Source organism: Dromiciops gliroides, chromosome 1, assembly GCF_019393635.1.
Source record: "Dromiciops gliroides isolate mDroGli1 chromosome 1, mDroGli1.pri, whole genome shotgun sequence".
Lineage (NCBI taxonomy): Eukaryota > Metazoa > Chordata > Mammalia > Microbiotheria > Microbiotheriidae > Dromiciops > Dromiciops gliroides.
In genome coordinates, this window is record NC_057861.1 from 234,860,711 (window position 1) to 234,887,320 (window position 26,610).

The 26,610-nt window shown below is 39.4% G+C and overlaps 1 protein-coding gene across 2 annotated transcripts in view; it reads left to right on the plus strand.

The window, feature by feature from the left end:
- The first annotated feature begins 628 nt into the window (after positions 1–628).
- Positions 629–26,610, plus strand: part of THOC1 (THO complex 1) — a 68,398-nt gene continuing 42,416 nt past the window's right edge. The window contains exons 1-4 of one of the 2 annotated variants that reach the window (XM_043978449.1): positions 629–1,112; positions 15,752–15,825; positions 15,919–15,979; positions 21,679–21,745. In XM_043978449.1, coding sequence (XP_043834384.1) covers positions 1,059–1,112; positions 15,752–15,825; positions 15,919–15,979; positions 21,679–21,745 — 256 coding nt within the window. In that variant the 5' untranslated portion in view covers positions 629–1,058. The remainder of the gene's footprint in view (positions 1,113–15,751; positions 15,826–15,918; positions 15,980–21,678; positions 21,746–26,610) is intronic. The other variant, XM_043978450.1, reaches the window with a different exon arrangement.

Below are 26,610 nucleotides of genomic sequence, written 5' to 3' on the forward strand. Positions count from 1 at the left end.
TTTCATCACTGAAATGGAACCATTCATTTGGTCGCCACAGACTTGGATAACTGCAAGCAAAATACTTCCCTATCCTTTTTCCTGTTGACTCAAACCGCTCCCTCTTGATCTCCTGAAGCAACAGTAAAGATGCAATTAAAAAAACTTAAGTACAATTTACCACCCCACGTGCCAAATAGTACTGCAATAGCTCAAAAGATCTATGATCTCATCAATGCTGGTAACTCCACCCAGGCAGGTTGCAACCAAGCTATGGATTAGTGGATAATTAGTTGATATGACCCAAAACTCCATTTCTTGGTGGTCAACCTTCTTCTGATAAGCCTTTCAGAACATAGGTAGGCTGGTCCTTTAATGAAGGACCCAGCTGGCCTCTAATAAAAGTTTTCTCATCTTGTTAGCGCCTGCCAGGGTTTGTGCTTTAGTGACAACCTTCGGGAGCCCAGGGTCACTTCCATGCTCCCGGGAGGACTCAGGGAAGGACACTAAGCAATAATTCACCACGACACGCGGCCCAATAGAGAAAGGGGCAGCGGAGAGAAGGGGAGGGTCCGCAGGGAGCAGCCGGGTCACTCCTTCAGGAAGCGGGGAGTGGGCGAGGTAGAGAGGCAATTCGCGGACATTCTCTCCAAGCCGGGCCGGCGTCAGAGCAGGGCACTGCACTGCAGGGGTTTGGAGCTCTGGCGGGGAAGGAGGCGGGCCTCGGGCCAGAGGAATCATCGAGGAACCAACGCGAGAAGGAGACACCTTCCCCGGACTGTCCAGGCCCTTTGAGCCCGGCTCGCTACAAAACGGTCAAGCCCCAAGCAACCACCAGGTGTTCCAAGGAGAGCAGAGTCCTCCTGCCACCACCGTAAGCAAAATCACATCTTCCCATTAGCGGCCTGGGCAGAATCATCTGCAGTCACCAAAGCCCCGCCCCCCTCCGCCGACTGCGCATGTGTCCTACAGTCCGCCTAGGGGCCGGTCTAGCCGCGCAAAGGAACGAGCTGTATGCCTCAGACAGTGCGTCATCAGGGAGCGCCTCGGCGCGTTAACGGGCACGCGCAAGCGAGAAGATGTCTCCGTCGCCTCCTCTCTTCAGTTTGCCCGAAGCGCGGACCCGGTTTACGGTGAGATCCAGGAAGCGGAGGGGTGGCTGAAAGCCGACCTGACTGGAGCCATTTTCTTCCCTTCCTCTCCTCTACCTTCTCCGTAGTACACTGGTTCACCCCCGGGGCGGAACCCAGGGCAGGGGACGTGTGTTCGCCGCAGCGTTCTCTACGGGATCTTGGGGGGAGGGGCAGGCTACCTGGCTCTTCCGCGCGCGCGGCTCTGTCTTCCCAGTCACGACCACATTCCCACAGCACGCGTGTCCCTCGCGACTTTCGCCACGCTCGGCCCCCCCCCGCGCTGACCCCCTTCCCCTCTGAGGTGGACGCGGGAAAGCGATGGCGCGGGGAGCGAGCGGGTGGTCGGTCCCTGAGGAGGGAAGACAGTTAAGGGCGGGGGGGGAGGGGGGGCGGGGAGGAGCGGTCACTTCAAATGTCTTGAATCTGGGAACCCCAGAAGTCCGGGCCCCACCTCGCCTGCTGTAATAGCTCGCCGGTTCGTTTTCCTTCCTTCTTGCTTTTGATCCTCGGTCATTTGGCTAAGATCAAGCCTGAATTCCGATTCAAAAAATATTAATTAAGCATCCGATGTGTTCTGAGGCACTGCGCTAGGCACTAGGGGATGGATGGAAAACGACGTAATCCTTGAGTTCAGGGAGCTTTCGGTAGGAATAGGGCCTGGACACGAGTAAGTAATGACACAAATTAAAATGTGAAATGGACAAAAAGGAGAGAATCTTAACACAATGCCCTAGGAAAAGTTGTATAGTGGCTCTCCTCTTGGAGAGAGACTGGATGTGGAGAGGGAACCGTTTGGAAAAAACCTCGATGATTCAGCCTAGATTGGTTTTGCAAGCTCCATCTTGACAGTGGTTTAACATCGACTATCCCTTAGCTGACTGTAATCTCACATTTAGAGAAATGCTTTTATACACCTACACACACACCCACACACCCACCCTTACGACCCTGGAGGGACTTGGCGCAGGTATATGTAAAAAATATTTTTATTTATTTATTTTGTTCTGGCACCTGTGGTTTCATCTCGGTAGAGAACTCCCAGTGTGGAAACCCCCCTGCCAAGAAGATTGGCAGGTATATTTCACAAGTGAGGAAACCTAGGTGTGGGTTAAGCGATTTGTTCACTGTCACATAGTTAGTAAATTGTGGAGCTGGATCTCAAACCCAAGTCTTATACCTGCCTAACCTAGGGCAATTTCCCCTATCACCCCACTGCTTATTTAGCTGTTTTATTCTTCTAAGGCTTATGGATGACAGTCATTTAGACCAGTTATACAAGGTATGATTAAGTAATTAACGTATATTTAACTCCATGGTCAGCTATGTAAGGTGGTGCTGAAATAGGAGCTCTGAAGAAAAAACTGGTCCTTTGTTCTGTCACTATATTAATTTCCTTACATACTGATGTTTTCTTTGAAAAATATTTGATGTTACATTGGTGTGTTTCCATGCATTCTTTTTTCCAAATTACTAATTAAAATCAGTCCCCCTAGTTATTTGTGGTTTTTCTAAGACCCTCTTTAGAGGTCTTCAAATAGAGGAGGAATGACCATTTGTCAGGTAGCTAATAATAGGAATTATTTTCCATTATCTAGTGGACTAGATGTCTCTTCCAGCTCTCAAATTCTGTGATTCTGTGACATCATCCTATCCACCCTAACCAGTGGTCCTTTCCCTTATTTGATCCTCCTCATTTTTTCAACACAACTTTTTCAAAAACCCTTTGTATAGACCTTAGGATATGTTGCCAGATATAACTCATTCTGTACTTTAGTTTTATATTATCAATTATCCATCCTTGCTCCTATCTTTACAGGTTTTTAAAAGGTAAATTGGTTGGTAAATTTCCTGTGAATCCACACTGGTTTCTTTTAGACGATTCTTTTTCCTCCTCATTCAAATCATTTCTCTTTGTGTCTTTAGCATTTCATTTTTGAGAAATTCTGGTCCCTTCTAGCTGACTTTGTCTAGAATTTTAGGTCATGGCATTCGTTTTCTGAACTCCAAAATTTGGTTTCTCAAACTCTGTGGTTCATATAAAGTATGATAGGTTTTCTATTTATTTATGAGAAAATCTGAGATGCAGGCATACTACACACAAAGTTGCCATCATTTCTGTTTCTGCAAACTCTTTGTTGGTTAGATTCAGGTTCAGAAAAGCAGTACTTTGCGGCTTCTACATTTTAATTGGTGAAACTATCAGTAAAGCAAGCCAATAATTTATTAACTTTTTTTTTCCTTTTGGACAGCAAGAGAGACAACCAGAAGATGTCCTAGTAATTGAAGTCTGCCATCACTACTATATCAACACCAAACTTTGATCTAATTCCCAAATTCATTTACTTGCTCCTTCTGTTTAGGTAGTCTGTTGTATCCTATGGCAATATCACTGTTGAGAAGAGATTGAATGATGGTAATGATGACAGAGGAATCAGGACTACCCAACATTTAATTTGCTTTTGTTTTCTCTGCTGAGGAGAATGGTGCGTGGACTAGAAAGGACAAAACAAAAATGGTTAATGGGGAGTTGAAAACTAAGAGAAGTAAAGAGAAGAGAGCATCTTGTCACAGTGTTATACACTGTCAGCCATGGTGTGACCCTGTCATTTGTTTTTGGTTGTTACAAGGAAGGGTTCAGTGGAAGGGAAAGAGTTATTACATCCCTACACCATGATGTATAAAAATCAATAAAACCCATTTTAAAAAATATCTTGGAGAATAGAAGAGAGGCTGCAGGAATGGAAAAGAGCAAATGCCCTGATTTTCAAAAATGAGATGGAGGCTGCAAATTATAGGCCACTGAGTTTGACTTTGACTCCTGGCAAAATTCTAGAAATATATTATTAAAAAGATGGTTAGTGAATGCCTGAAAAAGAGAGTAGTCTTTACAAAGAGTTTCAGCAAGGACAGGGCATGCCATTCTAGCTTCATTTCCTTTTTAGACAGGTAACTATCCTGGTAAATTAGGGGAATGTTTAAGTGTAATTTATCCAGGTTTTAGTAGTGTATTTGACAGTGTTTCTTATACTGTCTTAGTGAATAAGATAAAGACTTAAAAGCCAGATAATAAAGTATTTAGGTGACTTCAGGCCTGTGAATGACTGGACTGCAAAGATGGATAGGTCGTCATTGATGGTTCATTGTCATACTTGAAGAATCTCTGTAGTGGAGTAGCCAAACAGTGTTGTTTTTCTCTGTATTTAATGTTTTTATCAGTGACTTGCATAAAGAGGTGTGTGTGTACACATGCACACACAAATGTTTATTAAGTTTGTAGAGGACATAAAGCTGAGAAGCTACGAGATATAATGGAAAGAATGTTTGACTTAAGTCAAAAAGAACCTAATTTCAGATCCTACTTTAGATCCTTAACTGTCTTTGTGAGCTTGGGTAAGTCATGGGATCATAGATTTAGAGTTGGACAAGACCTTAGAAAGCATTTGGTACACACCCTTTATTTTACAGTTTTAGGAAACTGAGCCCCTTTTCCAAAGCTACCTTAATACTGATTTTACATATATCTTGTATATACAAATATATAAGTGTCTACATATACACATGTACCAGGGTTATCCCCCCAATAGAATATAAATACTTCAGAGGCAGGAAATTTTTTATTTTTTGTTTTTGCATTCCCAACACAATGCCTGACTCCTGACACGAAAGGAATTCTTTCAACCCTTTTCTTTCTTGAGAACAGAACTATTTGATTTTTGTCCTTATGTCCCCAGTGTAAAACGTAATAGTGCCTTTTATAAAACTTAATTGTTTAATAAATGCTTGTCAAATCTAGCTTACTCATGATTGGTGGTATTATTCCAGAGTTGCCTAGAGTCTGCTTAACCTATAGAATATTCAAAAAAAATTTCCTTTCCTTTTCCCTCCTGAGTATAAAACAGTACTATCCTTAACTTCTGTTTCTCCTGAGACCTAGCTTACAATTGTGGCAGAACTGGTTTTCTTCTCAGAAACCAGAATGAACTATTTAGAAATTGCTAAGAGACAGGATTTGAACCCAAGTCCTTTGACCCCACAACCAGTGCCCTTTCCATTGAACTTCTCTGAGTACTTGGATTTAGAAATAATATCTAGCTTTTTATATACAGCTTTAAGTTTTTGCAAAACATTACAACTGTTTTTATTTTCTTATTGCAGCCACAAGAGGCAGGTGTTATTATAATCCTCATTTTACAGATGAAGAAATTGAGGCAGGCAGGTTAAGTGACTTATCAAAGGTCATAGTCACACAGGTAGTTAGTGTCTGAGGGTAGATTTATTTGTTTTTTGTTGTTGTTGGGGTTGTTTTTTTGTGGGGGGGGGGGGTTGGTGGGGCAGTGGGAGTTAAGTGACTTGCCCAGGGTCACACAGCTAGTTAGTGTCAAGTATCTGAGGCTGGATTTGAATTCAGGTCCCCCTGAATCCAGGGCAGGTGCTTTATCCACTGCACCACCTAGCCACCCCCTCAGGCTAGATTTAAACTAAAGTCTTCTTGATTATCTACTCTTCTGCCTAGTTGCCAGTGTCTTGAGTTCTTTTTTTTTTTATTATTTTAGTGAGGCAATTGGGGTTAAGTGACTTGCCCAGGGTCACACAGCTAGTAAGTGTTAAGTGTCTGAGGCTGGATTTGAACTCAGTTACTCCTGACTCCAGGGCCGGTGCTCTATCCACTGCACCACCTAGGTGCCCCAGTGTCTTGAGTTCTGCTTCTCACTTCTTGTTGTGATCAAGCCATTTAATCTCTTATGGTCCCAATGCAACTTCCTTAAACTCTCAATTACTGAGTCGACAGCCTTTGTCACCCAGGTACAGTGGAAATAGACCTGGCTGTGAAATCAGAGGAATTGGGTTCAAATCTTTGACCATGATATTTCCTACTTGGGCAAATTTCTTCTTTGGGCCCCAGTTTCCTAAATGGCCTCTGAGCTGCATTTCATCCCTAGATCTATGATGTATGAAGCTTTGATTCAGGATTTCAGATGATGAGTTCCTTATGGGTCTGAGTGCCAAAAAATATACAAAGATTTGTTATAGGTGGTGAAATAGAAAGAAAAAAATGAAACCATCTCTGATCATAGGGAGTTTACCTTCTGGGAAGATACAACATGTTCACAGATAGTTACAAAGTATATAAAATAATTTTAAGATACAGAAGAAGGTGCTAATAGATTTTTGGGGGTGGGGTGGGGGAAGGAACAGGAAAGGTCTTGTGTAAGAAAAAGGTAGCCACCTGAGCTGGGCTTTGAAGAAAACTAGGGATTCAAATGGAAAAAATTAAAATGTGATCTAGGCATGATTTGTATAGTATCAGTAAGTCCTATCATTAGATTATGAAGTATTCGACTGTGTTTCTGTTTCTTGTTCTAGAACTGGATGAACTCATTTATCAGTGCAGAATGGGTATGAGGATAATTTAAGCTGCTTCATCTAAGAGCAAGAATCATTAAGCAAGCAATGTGGATTTCTGGTTGGAGAATACTTCTAGAGTTCTGATTTTCCTGTGGCCAAGCGTTTTTTAAAGTTGGAGTGCCTTTTTGTTAGGAGAAAAGGGGATGACTTCAGGAGAAAGAAGAAAAACAGTAGTAAACATAGATGACAAATAGAGCAGTGATTAAAGAGCTGTCAGCGGACTAGAACAGGCCTCTAACCTGTGAATGGCCAGAGCCAAACAGAGCAGACTAGAGACAGGTGAGTCAGGAATCAAAGAGAAGTTTAATTTTCTAAGTGAGGAAAGTGGCTTGCAAGCAAGTACACATGTACCAGGGGCCCGTCCATAGTGAGGAGGCTTAAGCCAGTGTGGGGAGGTGTCAATACTTATACTAGTGACTGAGCAGTAAGTTGTAACCCTGACAATGAGGGGTGACAGCAAGGTTGTGACAAATTTGATTCATTGCAGGACTTTAATGGGTTTGTCCAGTACCAGGCCAGCTCAGGGAACACCTAGTGAATTATATGATTTTTGCCAGAGGGTAAATCATCCAAAGGGTGATCGCAAAGGATTGTTGTCTTGCCAAGCTCAAGGAACAACTTGCCCACTGGGCCTTACCTCTGGAAAACGGGATCTCTTAATATTTTGTCAGAGATTTTCAACGTAAATTAGAAAATTTTAGTATGTAGGTCATGAAATTAACATGACGCTCCTCCAAAAAAGCACTAATGGTAGCAGCTCAGTGTAGAGTTAATAATCCAGGCTACAATATCAGTCCAAGCCCTAGGGCTTCCATTTGTTGATCCCACAAGATCATAAAAAATGAAAGGGGCAGAGCACCATTGGGCTTTAGTAATAGGAGAGAGAAAAATGTAAAGGCAGTGGCCTCTTTTTCACTTCTGTAAGTATGGATGGGGATAGGAATATAGAAATTCCTCCTTTGGAGGAATCATTGGAAAATCAACCCAGGGAAAGTTTGCTAAATTGTTCTATATGAGACATTGTTCAAAGCCTGAAGGAACTTCCCAAAGCAATTGAAGTTTCAGACGTTTTCCAGAAGTATTGAAGGTGTTTGTACAGGTTTTCCAAAAAGGTGTATGACTGCACTCTGGATAAGTACACTTGTGTTAGGGTGGTCTGAAGAATATTGGTTTTGTTCATTGTAAAGTGAAAGTTATGTATCTCAACCTTTGATTCTACATGTGTCAGAGCAAATAAAAGTTGACAGTTTCAGTGAATTCTAATATTTTCTAAAGTGAAAAAAGGTAGGAGATGATTGAGTTATTAATACAGCGATTTAGATTTTGAAATTTGGTCATTGATTTTGTGCATTACAAAATTTCCGTGGACCCATTCTTATGCACGGCCAGTCTAAAACAGTTTGATAGCACAGAGAGAGTTAGCTTACATACATGAGGATTAGGATGGATTTTTTATGTAATTTTCTTTTTTTAAAAAACACTAAATTTTGTTTCTTTTTATGAGAAAATTTTATTCAGTACTGTTTGGATTGCAAATAATAATGAAATAGAAATGGGGTGCTGATATGATTTTAATACCTGTATTGGGGAGGTACTGGATCCAGCCATCCCTTTGGTCAGGAAGGAACAAAGATAATAAAACAACAGAAATTAAAGGAAAGAACCTACTTGATAAGGATCCTTCTGTGCTTAATGTTAATCATAACCTTCCCAGGATTCTTTTTTTCTTTTTTTCTTTTTTCTTGCAGGGCAATGAGGGTTAAGTGACTTGCCCAGAGTCACACAGCTAGTAAGTGTCAAGTGTCTGAGGCCAGACCTGAACTCAGGTCTTCCTGAATCAGGGCCGGTGCTTTATCCACTGCGCCCACCCAGCTGCCCCTGGATTATTTTTTCTTGAAGGAAAATCGATAGGATGAATTGATGACTAACCACCTCTTCTGGAGAGAAATTCCTGATATAACTTTAATAGCATATGTCTGTATCTGAACTGCAATTGTAGCTTAAATTTCTGTTAATGGTTTGAGGAAACTTTAGTTTTCAAAATAGCATCAACTTTGTCATAAGACTTAGGAGAGTAAATTTTGGGATCCATTTTACCAAGCTGCGCTGTTGCGAAACCTAAAAGATTCCAAATTCTTGTATAAAGTAAGCACAGATCGACATGCCTCCATAAATAGTATTGGTAAAGAAAAATGCAAAAACTATGAAGGCAGGTTTGTGTTTGAGGGTTTATTTACAAATATGGTAGCATGGTTGGAATCCTGGCAAGTTTGACCCAGATTTTGTTTATATCACTGAACTAATATAATATTTGTGAGTATAAATAGGGAAAGAACTATTAATACTAGGTTTTGGATGTTCCTTAACATGTACTGCTGAAATTTTAAAATACATATTTATACATTAAAAAATACTTAAGGGGAAGCTAGGTGGCGTAGTGGATAGAGCACTGGCCCTGGGGTGAGGAGGACCTGAGTTCAAATCTAGTCTCAGACACTTGACACTTATTAGCTGTGTGACCCTGGGCAAGTCACTTAACCCCAATTGCCTCACCAAAACCAAAACAACTCCTCACCCCCCACCGCCCCCCAAAAAATCAACCCACTTAATAGTTATAATGATATCCAGAACAGAAAATATTAGGGCCATGCTTAAGCAAGAAGATACCCAGTTCACAATATAAAAAGGAGATTAAGGAAATAAAAGAACAGTGCCTTTGGTATCTGGCTTTTTCATATCCAATAATCTATTGAGTAATAAATATAATAATATATTTAAGTTATGTATCAATGTCAGATGTTCTCATTAGTTTAATTGTGGTTTCCTTTCCCTTTGCTATAATCGTTCTTTTGTTGGCAACTTTGGTATAGGAATATTATCTGTTGATGACTGCATAACATAGTATAATTGCAAATTACTTAGATGCTTCCTAATATTGATGAGGGGAAGCAAATAGGCGGGTGCATTGTATTTATGTAGATATTTCTTGCAATGATTGTAAACAGTAGAGTTTACCACATGGGTTTCCATTAGGACTACACTGCTTCTTATTATTTGTGAGCCTTATTTCATTTTGTTTGTTTGTTTGGTTGTTGTTTTTTTTTTCAGGGCAATGGGGGTTAAGTGACTTGCCCAGGGTCACACAGCTAGTAAGTGTCAAATGTCTGAGGCCGGATTTGAACTCAGGTACTCCTGAATCCAGGGCCAGTGCTTTATCCACTGCGCCACCTAGCCACCCCCGAGCCTGATTTCATTTTAATTCTGTGCAGGAGATTAAACGCTTCTGCTTTAATAGACTTACTAAATCAGATGAATCAGCAACTTAACAAGAGGAGATTGTTAACAGACTGCTTACTGGAGTGTGCTTATGACATATTAAAGTCATAATACTGGTCCTGCGTGTCAGCTATTAAGTCACGGTGCCATGTGGATAAAAGGGAACAGGCTTGGTGAAGTGTCCTCACAGAAGTGGTAGATGGACTTTTTTGAAGAACCCAGTATTTTCCTCCTTTGAAAGGGATTAGCCCCATTGGGTTAACTGAAGGCTCATTAAACTTATTGCATAGTATGAGACATTTCACAAATTGATAATTCTGGATCTAAATTTTTTTTCAAGAGGACTGAAGAAAAGTAGACCCAAAATTGTTTGGGGTTGATTTATAATTCTTTAACTAAAACACAATTGATACTATTTTGACGGTGTCCCTCTCTACCACTTTTATTTTTTAATTCTTGACATATGTGTATGATAGTCTAGGACAAAGCTTCCAAAACTGGGTCATGATGGGGTCATGTAACTGAGTGTGGGGGTTGAGAAACTTTTGACAACAGTAAAAGGTTATGTCTAGCTATTTTATATACCTATATACCTAGGGTCACATAAACATTTCTTGGGTGAAAAGGGTTCTTGAGTGGGAAAAGTTTAAGAAGCCTTGATCTAAGAGAACCTCCGGCTACCTGAGTGTTTATAACAAGGTATTATCAAATCAAAAGATGGCAATGATGGACGATGCTTATACAGGATGAGCTCTGAGGGTGCAAAATAGATTGAGTAGAGCAGCTCCCACTCATCCCACTAAAGAGTTGCCTTTAGACAGGGTCAGAAACCTCCTTGTCCATTCCTACCCCTTCAGGGCTAATAAGTATGTCTTCATAAGTATTGATATTTGTTTGTTGAGGCTTTTCTTGGTCTAGCTTCCAACATTGAGAGCCCCAAACTGAAATGAATTTTTCCCTATTCAGTGCCTCTGAGGGCATATACACCCAATCCCACTTTTTCATAGAAAGAGTGGGCTACCTTCAGTATCTTCAGCCAGCCTCATAGAAGGGAGAAATGGGTCATTTCATCAGCTTTTATAGTGTTATCTAGCAGAGTCCTTCCCTAGCATAGTAGGACGTCTGCCCCACTTAGGTAGTGTTATCTCTTGAACAGCCAGCCTGAATGAAGAGTCAGGTAAGGAAGAGGTAGAGAGACTAGAAAGTGAAACAGCTAATATTTTTCCTACCTTAAAACAAATAGGGAATTAAAATCTGTTAATTCACCCTTTCGAATTCCTTTCCTGTTCTGGGTAATGATGAAGCAAGGACCAAATCTAGCCAAGAAAATTGATCATTTAGCATTTAACATTAAGGAAATATTTTCATATAGGCACAAGATGGAGATCCAATTTTCCAGCTAGACACTCTCTACAGATTATAAATAGTCTCCTGACCCAGAAGCCCCAAGAGGCAGTCACTCTGGAAGAAGACATTGACCCCAGTAGTGATTCTACAAGATCAAGGAGACATCTTATTTTAGGAAAATTCTCCCAAATACATCTGGGGAGGGGATTGAGGGGTTAGGGGTGGAGGACACCTGAAATTTTCTGAAATAGAATAAATAGCTAATAGGTTATTTGGATAGCCGTTCTAGAAAATTATTCTTTGTAGTCTTCCTGCCCCCCTTTCCCTAATACATTAGGACTTCTATAATTTGGATTGTGGAAAACCCAATTGGTTCATATTTTCCTAGTGGCTACATGACTTGGAGAAGATAAACATCCAGGTTTAAGATGGCTGCCCTTTAAAAGCCTTTTTGGAGAAAACCAAAGCTGTAATACAGCATGGAGCCAAGAGTCAGTCTTTGGTCACTTTTTGTCTTCATGGCTACTTCAGTCAGGTTAAACTATTCTGAGCCCAAAGACAGGGCCTTGCCAGTCAATCAAAATTCATCTGGGAAGCCACTGAGACTGCTTTGGGTTCATTCCTTCACATTAAAGAGGATTATTAGGATTGCCTTGTTCCCACAAAGGCAGAAGATGTATAAAAAGCCAGTCAATGTGTGGGCTTGACCTGAAAATTAATAGGAGACAGAAGGCAAAAGGATAGATTTGGCTGAGAGCCTAGCAAAATTCTCTCACAAAAAGATAGGGTCCCACAGTCCCAAGTTGATCAAGTCTACTTTCTTGAGTTGCCTGTATAACACAAAACAATCTGAGTCTCCATAGCTTTCCAACCTTTGGCATGTAGAGGTAGTATGGTACTGATTACAGTTTGTTCACCATGAATATTAAAGTAGATGCTGGATCTTCTGAACTCTCTTCTCTCTTCTGTTGCTAATGCAACAGGCCTGTCTCAAATGTTCCCATCTTAGAGGAAGAGGTGGTGAACAGTAAATGTATCTAAATTATCTGGAGAAAAATGGTGGGTATAGTGGCATGATGGGAGTTGTTTCCCCTTACTCATGGTAGGTTCTTTTCCATAATACTCTAGGATAGGTGTTCTAGCCACAGGAAGAATAACCTCCAATAGAGGGGGTGGAGGGGTAGGGTGGGAATGGCACCTTCTTACCATGGAGATAGGCTTATAATTTGTCAGTGGTTTTTACTGTTGGAATGGATTCTTCCCACCCCTTCTCCCAAGAGGGTATTTCTATTCAGGTCCATACCTTGTGTGGAGAAAAAGACAGGGTAACTGGGCACCAGTTGGCTCTTTTCTGTTGAAGTGGCTTGCTATATGTTCTCCTTGGAGGACATGATCCCCTACCTACAGATTGTGTGGCAGTTTATCTATCTGTTGTCAGAAACTGAGAATTATAAACAAGATTGGGCAACCAACCACAGCTTAACTGGACAACAGCTTTGACTTTTTGTTCCTGGTGGAAGTAATTCCTATATGTACCAAACCCATTGATTCTATTAATACTGAGGCAAATTTTGCGTGCCTTTGTTTTAATTTTCTTAGCTTCTATATTAGGATAGTTTTATGTTTGTGGAGGTGGGTTGCTTTTTAAAGATCCAATGCCCATAGACTTGGAAGAAGTCTCAGTAGATGCACATACGTATATTATCAGTCAAGAAATGGAATGATATTGTCTGGCCAAATGGATTCCTTTTCCCCAGAGAGACTAATGGATGCAGCTAGACAGTTTGAAAGATTAATGAATCCATAAGTGCAGATGACACCAAAGGAATTTGAACAACCCCTTGTACAAAGCCTTCTATAAAGCCTTTCATGATCAGTGTGTTTCAGAGGTGTCTGGGAGGAATCAGCTTATCCTAAATTAGAGTATTTGGAAAGACTAAATCCTTTCTTCCATATCTCACACACACACACACACACAAGAAAACAAACCTCAATGCTATGTCTAGTTGCTTTTGCCACTCAGATCTATCCTACAGTTTTGATTAGAACTGAGTTTCCTAAACTATATCACATTTACTGCTTTTTCTCTGCAAAAACAAAACAACTGAGAAACCATACTAATTCAACTTCCTAGAAATGAGAGCTGCTTCACTAAATAGTGGCTTCTCCTTCATAAGAGGCCTTTTAAAGCTAGATGTCCATTTTTAGAGTATGTTGTAGAAGGAATTCTTATTCAGGCATGAGTTGGATTAGGTCACTTCTGAAATTCTTTCTCTGAGGTTCTCTGATATTTAGAATTTTAGATCTGAGGTTTTTTGTGATTCCATAGTCCAAACTAGAACATAAGATAGTTAAATGACTTTCCCAGGGTCACAGCTAGTTAGTTGTACAGCCAGCAGTTGGCACCTAGGCCTACTATGTAATCTACATTGGAAAAAATAACTCTCGAATCGTAGACTCTTTTTTTTTTTTTTTGGTAAGGCAATTGGAGTTAAGTGACTTGCCCAGGGTCACACAGCTAGTAAATGTCAAGTGTCTGAGTCTGGATTTGAACTCAGGTCCTCCTGAATTCAGGGCCAGTGCTCTATCCACTGTGCCACCTAGCTGCCCCCTTGAATCGTAGACTCTTAGAGTTAGAATGAACCCAGGTGTTATCAGGTTGGGACCTGAAGCATAAATTCTTTTTATGATCCCTAATCAGTGGTTCTCCAGCCTTAGATTGAAGATTCCACTACCCTTCAAGACAGTAATTCTATTACTAATTATTCCTAAGTTATGAAATTCTTCCTTAAAAAACCCTCAACTATCTCAGTAACTTTTCTACCTATTGCCCTTAGTTTTCTTTCTCCAGAACAAACCAAAAAGAATTATAATTCTTCTATGATCCTTTAGACACTTGAAGACTAAAGTGTGGTCTCTTTTTTAAGCCAAACATCCTCTATTTACTACTGATACTTATCCTGCAAGTTCATTCATATATTAACCTCATTCAGACACACTCGTACTTGACATTGTCATTTAAAGGTTTTACTTAGAACTGTATAATTTGCTATGTATGGTCTGAAGAGGACACGGTATATTCCCTAAGGGCATTCTAGGATCATATTAGATGTTTTGGCTACTATTTTATATTGTTGAATAATATAAGGTTCCCATATACTAAAAAATCTCAATTTTTCTTATGAACTGCTTTCTAGCTTTATCTTTTTCATCTGTACTAAAACAATCAATTTTCTGAATCAAAACATAAGACTTTACATTTATCCTTATTATATTATTAAATAGTATATGGCCCTTCATTCTAGCCTATTGGAATTTCTTTAGATCCTGATTCTGTTGCCCACTGTATTAGATATGCTTTTCAATTTTATGCCAATTGCAGGTTTGATGTGGATGTTTTCTATATCTTCATCCAAGCTGTTGATGGTTTGTTGTTCACCCTTAAAAAAACCCAGAAACTTAGGGGGTAGCTAGGTGGCACAGTGGATGGAGCACTGGCCCTGGATTCAGTAGGACATGACACTTGACACTTACTAGCTGTGTGACCTTGGGCAAGTCACTTAACCCTCCTTGCCCTGCAAAAACCCCGAAAAACTTATGTGGCACTTCATTAGAAATCTCCCTCCAGGCTGACATAACAATCATTTTCTGAATTGAGTTCTTGGCCAACCCTATTACATTTAACTGTATTGTTATCTAGTTCGTCTCTGTATTTTGTCCATAAGAATACTGAGAAACTTTTTCCAATGCCTTTCTCAAATCCCAATGTGTTTCCATTTTGGTCAGTCTTTTTTTGGTGAGGCAATTGGGGTTAAGTGACTTGCCCAGGGTCACACAGCTAGTAAGTGTCAAGTGTCTGAGGCCAGATTTGAATTCAGGTCCTCCTGATTCCAGGACCAGTGCTTTATCCACTGTGCCACCTAGCTGCCCCTGAAAATCACTTTTAAAGGGGGAAAAAAAAAAAACCTTGAGTAGTTATTCCTTCTTTTAGCCACTTTTATCATTGTACCCTCCATCCAAGATAGCATTCCAGGAAACAAGTTCCTTATTTTCTTCTTCCTCTTGTCTCAATGTAGCACTCCCTAAAACCATGTCTTTTTTGTTCTTGGCATTTATAGCAAGCCTAAGGTTATGCTATATTTGAGCTTCCTTGATTCTATTCTTATAGGACTGTTTTTCTTTTGACATTTGTTTAATTATTCTCTCTTACCTTCCTCCCTTTTGTCTTTTGTCCTTTTAAAATGTGCACTTATCAGCATCCCATGGAATTATGCCATTCTCTTATGGACTCAACTGTGGTCTCAAATTATTCCATAATCATAATTTTCTTAAGCCCTCCTTCTTAAATTGATGTCCCTTTTAAAAAGGGGGGAAAAAGTCACATGTATCTAGTACTTTGTTTTACAAAGCATTTTCCTTGCTGTAATTTTATGAGATAGACAGAGGCAACATAGTGAAGAAAAGAGATGGATAATAAGTATTTTGAAGGAAAGCTCAACAGGATGTTTTCCTCCAACACTTTTCTATGAGTACCTTTTCAAAATTATGTGTGGAGATGTTTTGTTTTTCAGTAAAATCTTTCCACAGATTTATCACTTTTATTTTCCTAGAATTCCACCAGAGACGCCTTGGTCAACAAAAATATCAAGCCATTATTGAGCACCTTCAACCAGTTAGCTGGCAGGTAAGAGCCTCTGTTTCCATTAACAATACACACTAAAGTTTTGTGTTTGTCTGAGCTCTTAATAAAATATAAGTTTTGTTTTGTCTTTGATAGTGAAAATGAGAAAAAATGTACCCTTGATCAAGCTTTCAGAGTTATTCTAGAAGAGGAAATTGTAAGTACTTTTCTGCTACCAAATTCTAAAATTTTGCTGGCAAATTAAGGAGTTATTTGTTACTTAAAAATTACTTCTGGTTTTTTGTTTGTTTGTTTTATTTTATTTTGTTTTTTTGTTTTTTTAGTGTGGCAATTGGGGTTAAGCAACTTGCCTAGGGTCACACAGCTAGTAAGTGTTAAGTGTCTGAGGCTCAGGTACTCCTGACTCCAGAGCCAGTGCTCTATCCACTGCGCCACCTAGCTGCCCCACTTCTGTTTTTAAGAGAAATAATTTTGTTAAATGAGAACCATTTTGAAAATTGGGACGCTAATCCACTGTTGGTGGATGAATTCAACATTCTGGAGAGAAATTTGGAATTATGCCCAAAGGGCTATAAAACTGTGCATACCCTTTGATCCAGCAATACCTCTGGGTTTATATCCCAAAGATTTCCAATAAAGCGGGGGGGGGGGGGGGGCCGGAGACCTATTTGTACAAAAATATTTATAGCAGCTCTTTTTGTGGTGGCTAAGAATTGGAAATCAAAGGCAAGCCCATCAATTGGGGCAAGCTATGGTATATGATTTTTTATTTATTTAATTTTTTTTTAGTGAGGCAATTGGGGTTAAGTGACTTGCCCAGGGTCACACAGCTAGTAAGTGTTAAGTATCTGAGGCTGGATTTGAACTCAGGTCCTCCTGACTCCAGGGCTGGTGCTCTATCCACTGTGCCATATGGTGTATGATTTTGATGGAATATTATTATGCTGTAAGAAATGACAAGCAGGATGATTTCAGAAAGGCTGGAAAGACTTGTATGAACTGATTTATAGTGAAATGAGCAGAACCAGGAGAACTTTGTGCACACTGACAGCAATATTGTTTGATGAAGAACAGTGAATGACTTAACTATTCTCAGCAGTACAATAATCCAAGACAATCCCAAAGGACTAATGGTGAAGCATACTATCCACCTCCAGAGAAAGAACTGATATTGATTGAATATAGACTGAAGCATGCTATTTTTCACTTTCTTTGATTTCTTTTCTTTTATTCAAATTTTATACAAAATGACTAATATGGTAATCTTTTACATAATTGCACGTGTTTAACCTATATCTGATTATTTACCATCTTGTGGAGGGAGCAAAGGAGGGATAGAATTTGGAACTCAAAACTTTGAATAAAAATGGTTATCATTTTTTAAAATTAATAAACATTTTGAAGAATAACTCAGTAGGACAAAAGGCTGCATTGTGTAGTAGATGGAGTACTAGATGCTTTACTTGGAATCAAGAAGACAGACCCTGGTTCCTAGCCTGTCTAGTTGTGTGACCATGAGCAAGTTATTTAACTTTTCTGGGCTTCAAGCACTATGCTAAGATTCTGTATTATAGATGGGTTGTGTGAAACCTGCCTCTGTGAAATAAATTACCATAACAGTGAAATTACAGGTCCAGGATGATTATTACTTATTGCTATATATTTGGGCCAGTTTGTCATAGTTAACTGTTATAATGGACCTAGCCATTTCTGGACTAGTTTGAGTCAGTACCCACTAAATGTTTGACAGCTCATAGGCATTGTACAAGTTTAAGACAATAAATAAATTAAGACTACCCCATCCAAGGGAAACTAAGACTTTTAAATATATCCGAAAACATATAGCTCAAGATATAGTTAAAGGAAGGGCATCTAATTCAGTGATACCAGCAGTGGAATAAAATTATAGTGCCCAAAGTCTAGCTGAGACAGGGTGAGTAACCTTTTTTCCATTACAATGCCAGAAGTCATTGTAAGGTGTTCTCACCAGTAAGGCACCTGTCAGGAATAGTGAAAATTATTTACATAATATAACAAAAGATTATATTTCCCCCCCATCTCTGTGTGTATACATGTAGAGAGAGAACAAAAATGTTGTGTTTTGCTGAAAATAAATATATTTTATTAAGTAAAAACAGTTCTTTGATATTTTTACTTGTGCTTGTTGTGAACTAAGAACTTGATGGTTAGTTACAACACTATTGTTGTCTTCAGTGTCAATGGGCATTTTCCAAATGGGCACCTGTTTTTTGTGATCATAGGCATGTTTTGATTCAGATTTATGTGCCAGCAGATTTACAGCGGGCTTCTAAACTGCATAAGCCCCGCTTCAATTTTTGGAACAGTTTTTCTAAATTTCATGTAACTATGTTACAATCACTGTTGTTATGGTAAAGAGGGAAAAAAGCAGTGGCTACATAATCCCAGAGAAATCAAAATGATATTTTTCAACTATAAATCCATGACAAGTTGTTATATATAATTGTAATGGAATGTTACTGTGCTGTAAGAAATGATGAACAGGCTGATTTCAGAAAAACCTGGAGAGACTAACATGAACTAATGCAAAGTGAAGTGAGAGAACCAGAGAACATTATACACAGTAACAGCAAATACTGTATGATCATTATCTGTGAACGATTTAGCTATTCTCAGCAATACAATGATCCAAGACAATTTCAAAGGACTCATGATGAAAAATGCTATCCACCTCCAGAGAAGGAATCACTGGAGTTTGAATGCAGATCAAAGCATACTACTTTTCACTTTCTGTGTATTTTTTTTTCTCACTTTTTTTACTTTGAGTCTGTGTCTTCTTTTACAATATAGTTTTTTTAAAAAACAATTATAGGGGCAGCTAGGTGGCTCAGTGGATAGAGCACCGGCCCTGGAGTCAGGAGTACCTGAGTTCAAATCCGGCCTCAGACACTTAACACTTACTAGCTGTGTGACCCTGGGCAAGTCACTTAACCTCAATTGCCTCACTTAAAAAAAACAAAAAACAATTATAAATCTGTGTTCACTCTGTGAACATAGCACCTCAGTTTATTTTAGCTTACTTTAAAAGCATCATTTCAGTTTAGACAAATGTATAAAAAGGCCAAAGTGGAGGTTACAAAAGGCTATGGGTCTTCCTCCCCAGAATAGCCTTTTCTGCATTATAGTAGCCATTCATTTATATTGTCAAGAGGAAGGGGATTAAATGGATGGGATTGTGTAGATATAAAGGCATATCTTTTTTTTTTTTTTTGGTAAGGCAGTTGGGGTCAAGTGACTTGCCCAGGGTCACACAGCTAGTTAAGTGTTAAGTGTCTGAGGCCAGATTTGAACTCAGGTCCTCCTGACTCCAGGGACAGTGCTCTATCCACTGTGCTACCTATCTGCCCCATAAAGGCATATCTTATGTATTACCACCTTATACTACCAATTCTGGACTATGGCACAGTTGATTGTTTCTGTCCCAAAACAAGTGTTTTAACTTGCTTTCCTTTCCCTTTTCTTAAAAAATCCTGAGAATTCAAATTGTATAATTTTTCAGATTAGAGTAAGTTTATATACTGTCCCCATGTCACATATACTGTTAGAGTATGGCATTATACAGTGAGAAACAAGTTAATATTGCTAGACTATTTAATCATTTAAAACTTAATAAACTATTCTTCAGTGTGTTTTAGGAGTATGTTCTTCAGTGTTTTAGATTGACAAATGCTTTAAAGTTGAAAAAAATTTTCTATTAAATATAAGGATAAAGGTAGGGACTGGACCTGTGATTTCACTGATTTAGAGAAAAGACTACCCAATGGCCATGCAGGCACTATGGGTCAGATCTGAACTTATACCCAGGTCTTCCTGACTTCAATACTAGCACTCTTTTTTTTTTAATTTTTGCCTTTATTTTAGTGTGTGTGTGTGTGGCAATTGGGGTTAAGTGACTTGCCCAGGGTCACACAGCTAGTAAGTGTCAAGGGTCCGAGGCCACATTTGAACTCAGGTCCTCCTGAATCCAGGGCCAGTGCTCTATCCACTGCGCCACCTAGCTGCCCCAATACTAGTACTCTTACTATACCATACTACTTCTTATACTAAACATAATCTTTTAGAAAAATGTTTATTGATCATATAATTTAAATTTGAAAAGGGATTCAACAATTATTTAACCCAACCCATATTTGTTTTTTTGTTGTTGGTTTTTCCTGTGGGGCGGTGGAGGTTAAGTGACTTGCCCAGGGTCACACAGCTAGTAAATGTCAAGTGTCTGAGGCTGGATTTGAACTCAGGTCCGCCTGAATCCAGGGCCGGTGTTTATCACCTAGCTGCCCCAACCTAATTCATATTTGAAAAGGAATCCTCACTATAACATACCCAACAAGTGGTCAACCAGGCTTTCTTCTTTAAAGATTTCCAGGGAGGAAAGAGCTCGCTCCTTCCCAAGGCAAGCCATCTCACTTTTGGATAGCTCTAGATGTTTGGAAGTTTTTCTTTATATCAAACCTAAATTTGGCTGGTTGCACCTTCTGCTCATTGCTTCTGGTTTTCCCCCCTGGGATCAAATGAGAAATGTCTAATCCCTCTTATGTAATAGCCCTTCAAAGACTTGAAGGCAGTCATCATGTCCCCATTAAGTCTTCTCTCCTCCAAGCTAAACATCTCCACTTCGTCCAATTGGTCCTCAGAATGGCATGAAATCATGGCCCTTCTTCATCTTTATTGCCCTCCTCTGGACACCTAGCTTTTCAGTGTCCTTCCTAATAAACTGGTACCCAGAACTGAACATAATATATTTTGTTTTAAAATAACAGACACTTCCAGCAAACTTCTGCAAAAGTGTAGTAAATATTTAAGCAAAATTACCAAATAACATGATTGTGACTCACAGTATATGTCATTTTATACTTTTGAAGTTAGTCTTTTTATTATAAATTAACCTATTCTTAGTGTACATTGTGGAATCATATTATGTGATATTAACATGAATGTTTTAACTTCTGAAATCTTGTTTAATGGGAAAATGTTGAACATCTATACACCAAAATGGTACAAGTTTTTCTATTGTCTTTTGGTGTGTTACTGAGTTTTGATTAGCATAACTTTTTATTTATTATAATGTATATTTTTTGTTGTGGGATTGGATAATAATTAACATTTATATGGAACTTTAAAGGTTGCAAAGCTTCTTTGAATTTCTTAACCATCATTTGAGGTAGGTACTATAGGTGGTATTATCTCTGTTTTACAGATGAGGAAACACTCTCAGAAAGGTTAAATGACTTGTCCATTCATGCAGCTATTAAATGTTAGAAGCAGAATTTGAATTCGTATCTTCAGACTCCAAGTTTAGCACTCTATCCACTATTTTGTTAACAACCAAATAAATTAAGGGGCAAGTTAGGTGGCGCAGTGAAAAGAATTGTGCTCACGCCTGGAGTCAGGTAGATTCATCTTCTGCATTTAAGTCTGGCCTCAGACACTCTGTGACCCTTCGCAAGTCACTCCCCCCCCCCCCCCCCCCCCCCCCGTTTGCCTTGGTTCCTCATCTGTAAAATGAGCTGGAGAAGGAAATGACAAGTCACTCCATTATCTTTGCCAAGAAAACCCCAGATGGGGTCAAGAAGAGTTGGACACGACTGAAATGACTCAAAAATATCAACAAAATTAATTGAGAAACTTACATGATGCTTATATAGTTTAATATAAATGTAAGATGATAATCTCTCAAGATAGTTTGGTTTTGTAGGGAAGTGGTAGAAAAGTCTCCCTTATATGTTAGGCAGTGGATAAAAGCATTGTAATTAAGATCATAAGAAATTATACTTTTAAAATAAAAGTTATAGTCATTAAACATTCTTATTTCATGAAGTAAGCTCAGTTTGGGGTTTTTTTTTCCTTTGTTGTTAGATAACCCGTGCATCTTGTGAAAATGTTTTGGCTATTATTTCTCTTGCTATTGGGGGAGTCACTGAAGGTAAGTATTTTTCATAGATTAATCTGATGAGTGAGATATTTAATTTTAACCTTTTTTCCTCCTCTCTCCCCATCTTTTCTAATCATGCCCATCTTTCAAAGCTCATTTCAAATGCCACATCTATAAAACCCTTCCCAACAATACTGATATACACTGATTTCTCTCCTGTTCCGTTCTTCCAGTGTACTCCTATGCTACACATTTCGGTACTTAATTATGTTCGTCTTATCCAACTTTTAAATTGTTGCATATATATAATTCTTGCCTCCCAAAGTAGAATGTGTTACAGTAGTAAAATTGATGACATACACTCTTTTTGCATCTTCCTTAATGTCTAGAATGCCATTAGGTACATAATAAATTCTTATCACATCACCCTGCCCAGATCCTTCTTTTGTCATCCTCTCACCTCCAGCTGAATACACTACATGATTTCACGGTCTTACTTTCTATCCCACCTTCATCCTTAGTCCTTCAAGTATTCCTACAGATGAATCTTTGATGCCCTAGCTTCCCAGTTTATCTTCTTACCAAAGCCTCGAACTTCTATCTCCAGTCTACCTTATCCACCTACTGGGTAGCTATACAGATTAGAAACCATCCAAGTCTGCCCATCCTGTGCAACTGCTATCTGTACCCTCTTGTAAATCCACAAAGTCCGGGGGGGGGGGGGCGTGGGGGGGGAACTGGTGGTAGGGAATCTTATTAATGTGGTTGGGGGTCTTTGTCATTCTCTTGGCAACGGGTAGCTATTATTGAGCATATGGGTTGTTTTGCTTATCTTTTTCTGGTCATGAGTCTCCAACATCATCTTTACACTACTTTTGAGAAATTCTTCTTTTGTAATATGTAGCAGCCTGTTCATGCTTACTATGTATGTCTCCATTTCCCTCTGGGTGATCCTCAACGTCATTTCTTGTAAGAGTACTATTCCATAATTCATAGCCATACGACATCACCAGAAGAATATTATCATTAAAAAGATGGGCCTTTGTTTCTTTTTCTTTCTTTCTTTCTTTTTTTTTTTTGGTGAGGCAATTGGGGTTAAGTGACTTGCCCAGGGTCACACAGCTAGTAAGTGTCAAGTATCTGAGGTCAGATTTGAACTCAGGTCCTCCTGAATCCAGGGTCTGTGCTCTATCCACTGCACCACCTAGGGGGCCTTTGTGAGAGAACCCTGAGGTGATTTAAAAACAATTCAGAATCTTTTCTTCCTCTTGTTCAATTCTGGGTCCAGTTCATTGTCCATTTGCAGTATATCTCCAGGATATATGTTCTGATGGTTGTTCTCTGTGGATTGTTCATCCAGCTGCATATCACAATTTGGACAATATTCAGTCAGTTAACATTTATTTAGTACCTACTATGTGCCAGGCACTGTGTTAAGTGCTAGGGATTGGGGGTGGAGTGGAGAGTGGGACAGGTAAATGTCTCTCTTTCTGAGGAACTCATAATCTAATGGAAGAGACAACATGCAAGTAACTATATGTGAACAGGAAATAATCAGCAAAAGGAATTAAAAGGGATTGGTAAAGGCTTCCTATAAAGGCAGGATTTTGGCTGGAATTTGAAGGAAGCTAGGAGGCAAAGATGAGGAAGGGAGAATATTCCAAGCCAGTAAAAATTCTCGGAGTTGGGTAATGGAGTATCTTATTTTAGGAAGAGCAAGGAGTTCAATGTCACTTTGACAGTCTAGTGGAGAATCTACTGAAATGGGGAGAGACTTAGAGCAGACAAACTAACCAGAAGTCTGTTGCAATAGTCCAAGTATGAAGTGATGAGGACCTATACCTGGCTAGAGATAGTGTCAGAGGAGAGAAGGAGACATGTGAGGGATGTTATAAAGGTAAATTGACATCTCTTAGCAACAGATTGGATATGGGTGGTGAGAGTGTAGAGTTGAGGATGACACCTAAATTATGTAAGCTTGGGTAACTGAGAGGCTGGTGGTGCCCTTGATAGTAAATAGAAAAGCTTGGATGGAAGGAGAGCTTGGGGGGAAAGATAATTGAGTTCAGTTTTGGATATGTGGAGAGCTGGAGCTAAGATGGTGGAGAAAAGTCAGGAAGTTGCCTGAACTCTTCCCAGTTCCCCTCAAAACAACTTTTGTCATGCCCCAAAATGAATTCTTGAGCAACAGAATCCACAAAAGGATGGGGTGAAACAATTTTCCAGCCCAAGATAACTTAAAAGGACTGTAGGAAAGGTCTGTCTCACTTGAGTAAAAGGGGAGAGCCCCCTCACCCCCCCAACCCCAGTGCAGGCAGTGTTCATGTAAACCTAGCACCAGCAGAGATCAGCAACCAAGGTCCCATAGCCCCAGCTAAGCAGGCCAGCTTTATTCCAACCCTAGCACAGCAGGTTAGTGGCCTGGCCCCAGGTGCACAAAGTTTGGAACAGTGCCCCACTCTACCCCAGGAGCAGAGCTCAACTTTAAAAGTCAAGAAATAGACTGGAAAATGAGCAAAAAATAAAAAAGCTCTGACCATAGAAAGCCACTATGGCAATAGGAAAGATCAAAACACAAACTCAGAAGAGGATAATAATGTCAAAACACCTACATGTGAAGCCTCAAAGAGAAATATGAATTGGTCTCAGGTGCAAAAAGTTCTCCTGGAAGAGCTCAGAAAAGATTTTAAAAATCAAATAAATGAGGTCAAGGAAAAATTGGACATGTTGAATTTAAGATATCTACAGGACATCTAGTATAAGATAGCTAATAAGCAGTTGGAGGTGTGAGAATAAAGGTCAGTAGAGAGGTTAGGGCTAGACAAATAGATTTGAGAATCATCTGCATTGAGATGATAATTGAATCCATGGGAGATGATGAGATCACCAAGTAAAGTAGTATAGAGGGAAAAAGAGATGAGGGTGTAGGGTGAACCTTGAGGGAACACTCAGAGTTAGTAGGTGTGACTTGGATGAGATCCAGAAAATGACATTTTGAAGGAATGATCATAGAAAGGTATTTAAACAGTGTCAGCCATGATGAAGAAAGTGAGAAAGCAAGTAAGGGATCATAAGTAACTTTGGAGAAAGCAATTTCATTTGAAAGATAAGGTCTGAAGCCGAACAGAGTGAAAAGAAAAGTGAAGACATCTATTGTAGATGGCCTTGAAGTTTTGCCCCAGAAAGAGAGATATGGGATGATCGCTAGCACGGATAGGAGGATCAAGTGAAGGTTTTTTGAGGATTGGGGAGACATGGACATGTTTGTAAACAGTAGACAGGGAGAGATTGAAGAGAGAGTGGGGATGATAGAGAGGGCAGTCTGTTGGAAGAAGAGGAGATGGAATGAGATCACTTGTACATATTAGAAGGATTAACCTGGATAAGGAGAAGAGCCACCTCTTCATGTGAGACAGGTGAAGGAAGAGATAAGATAGAGGCATTTGGGTGATGTGAGATGAAGAGGAAAAAGGGGAGCTCCTGGTGAATTTTTTTTCCAGTAAATATGAGGCAAGAATCTTAGTTGGGAGTGTAGGAGCCATGGGAAGTTTGAGGAAGGATAAAAAAGTTTGAAAGAGCCTTCGTGTTGAGTTTGAGAGTGAGTTAATTAGGGAGATAAGTGAGAGCCCAGTTGAGATTACATCACATAAATTTGGGGCAACTAGGTGGCAGACTGTTTAGAGTACTAGAAAAATCAGGAAAATCTGAATTTTAATTCTTCTTCCAACTCTTCCTAGCCTTCCTACATGACCCTGAACAGTTCATGTAACCTCTCTTAGCCTCAGTTTCCTCTTCTGTAAAATGGGGATAATAATAGCACCTCCCTCTGGTTTATTGTGAAGGTCAAGTGAGGTGTCAAGTCCTTTGCAAACCTTAACTATGTAAATGTGATGATGTTGATGATAATGTTGTCCTTCCTTTTGCTCAACACTCAGAACCTCTTTGATCAACTCCTCTCTCCCTCCCTCCCCCCCCCCCTGCTTATTTTCATATTATTCCCCTTCAGTTTTGGCACCAGAATCAATCAACAATGCCCTTTTTCCTGGAAGGGTTATATCGGTCTAGTACTACTTGGCCCCACACATTATCCCTTTATCTTTCAAAACCAGAGTGCCCCTCTCTAGTTACATTCTCCTAAGTGTTTTGTTTCCCTCATTAGACTTTAAGCTCCTTGAGGGTACAGAACTTTTTTGTTTTTGTAACCAGCATCTTGAACAATACTTAGCACTTAGTAAGGGATAGGGACTGGAATTGGACTAGACCTGTATTTTGAGCACTTTGTACAGTGCTTTGCCCATAATGGGCACTTAATAAAGGCTTTTCCATTCATTCAGTCACACAGAATATTTTTGCTAAATGAATACTTTTATTCTCCAACAACATTCCATCCCTAGCCTTTATAAATTTATTAAGCCATTCTCTGTGTTTGAAATGTACTCCTTTATCATCTGTCTTTAAAATCCTCTTCTTTTTTCAAACCATAAGTCAGGTGTCACTTCCTGTGTGAAGCTTTCCTTAATGCCCTCCCCACTCACCAAAAGTTTCATCCTCCTTACATTTTCCTAAAGGACTTTGCCTGGATCTTTTCTTTGTGTCTTATCATACCAAACCTTGTATTGCATTTATCTTTATGCTTGTATCCTTTCCAATTAAATGTAAGCTCTTTGAGGATTAGAATTGTATCATTTTTATCTTCTTATGCCCCTGGCACTTAGAATGATGCTTTTGCATGCAGTAGGCTCTTAATAAATGTTTGTGGAATAGTAGTCATTCAGTAACCTATCTTTTAATTGAATTAAACTCCTCTCACAGCAATGTACTCCTCAGTATTCCTGTTTTTAACTGGTTAAATGTGTTCGTCATAGAATTGAAGTTTTGTAGGGGAAGGTGATATTGAACCAAAAAAGCAGTAAACT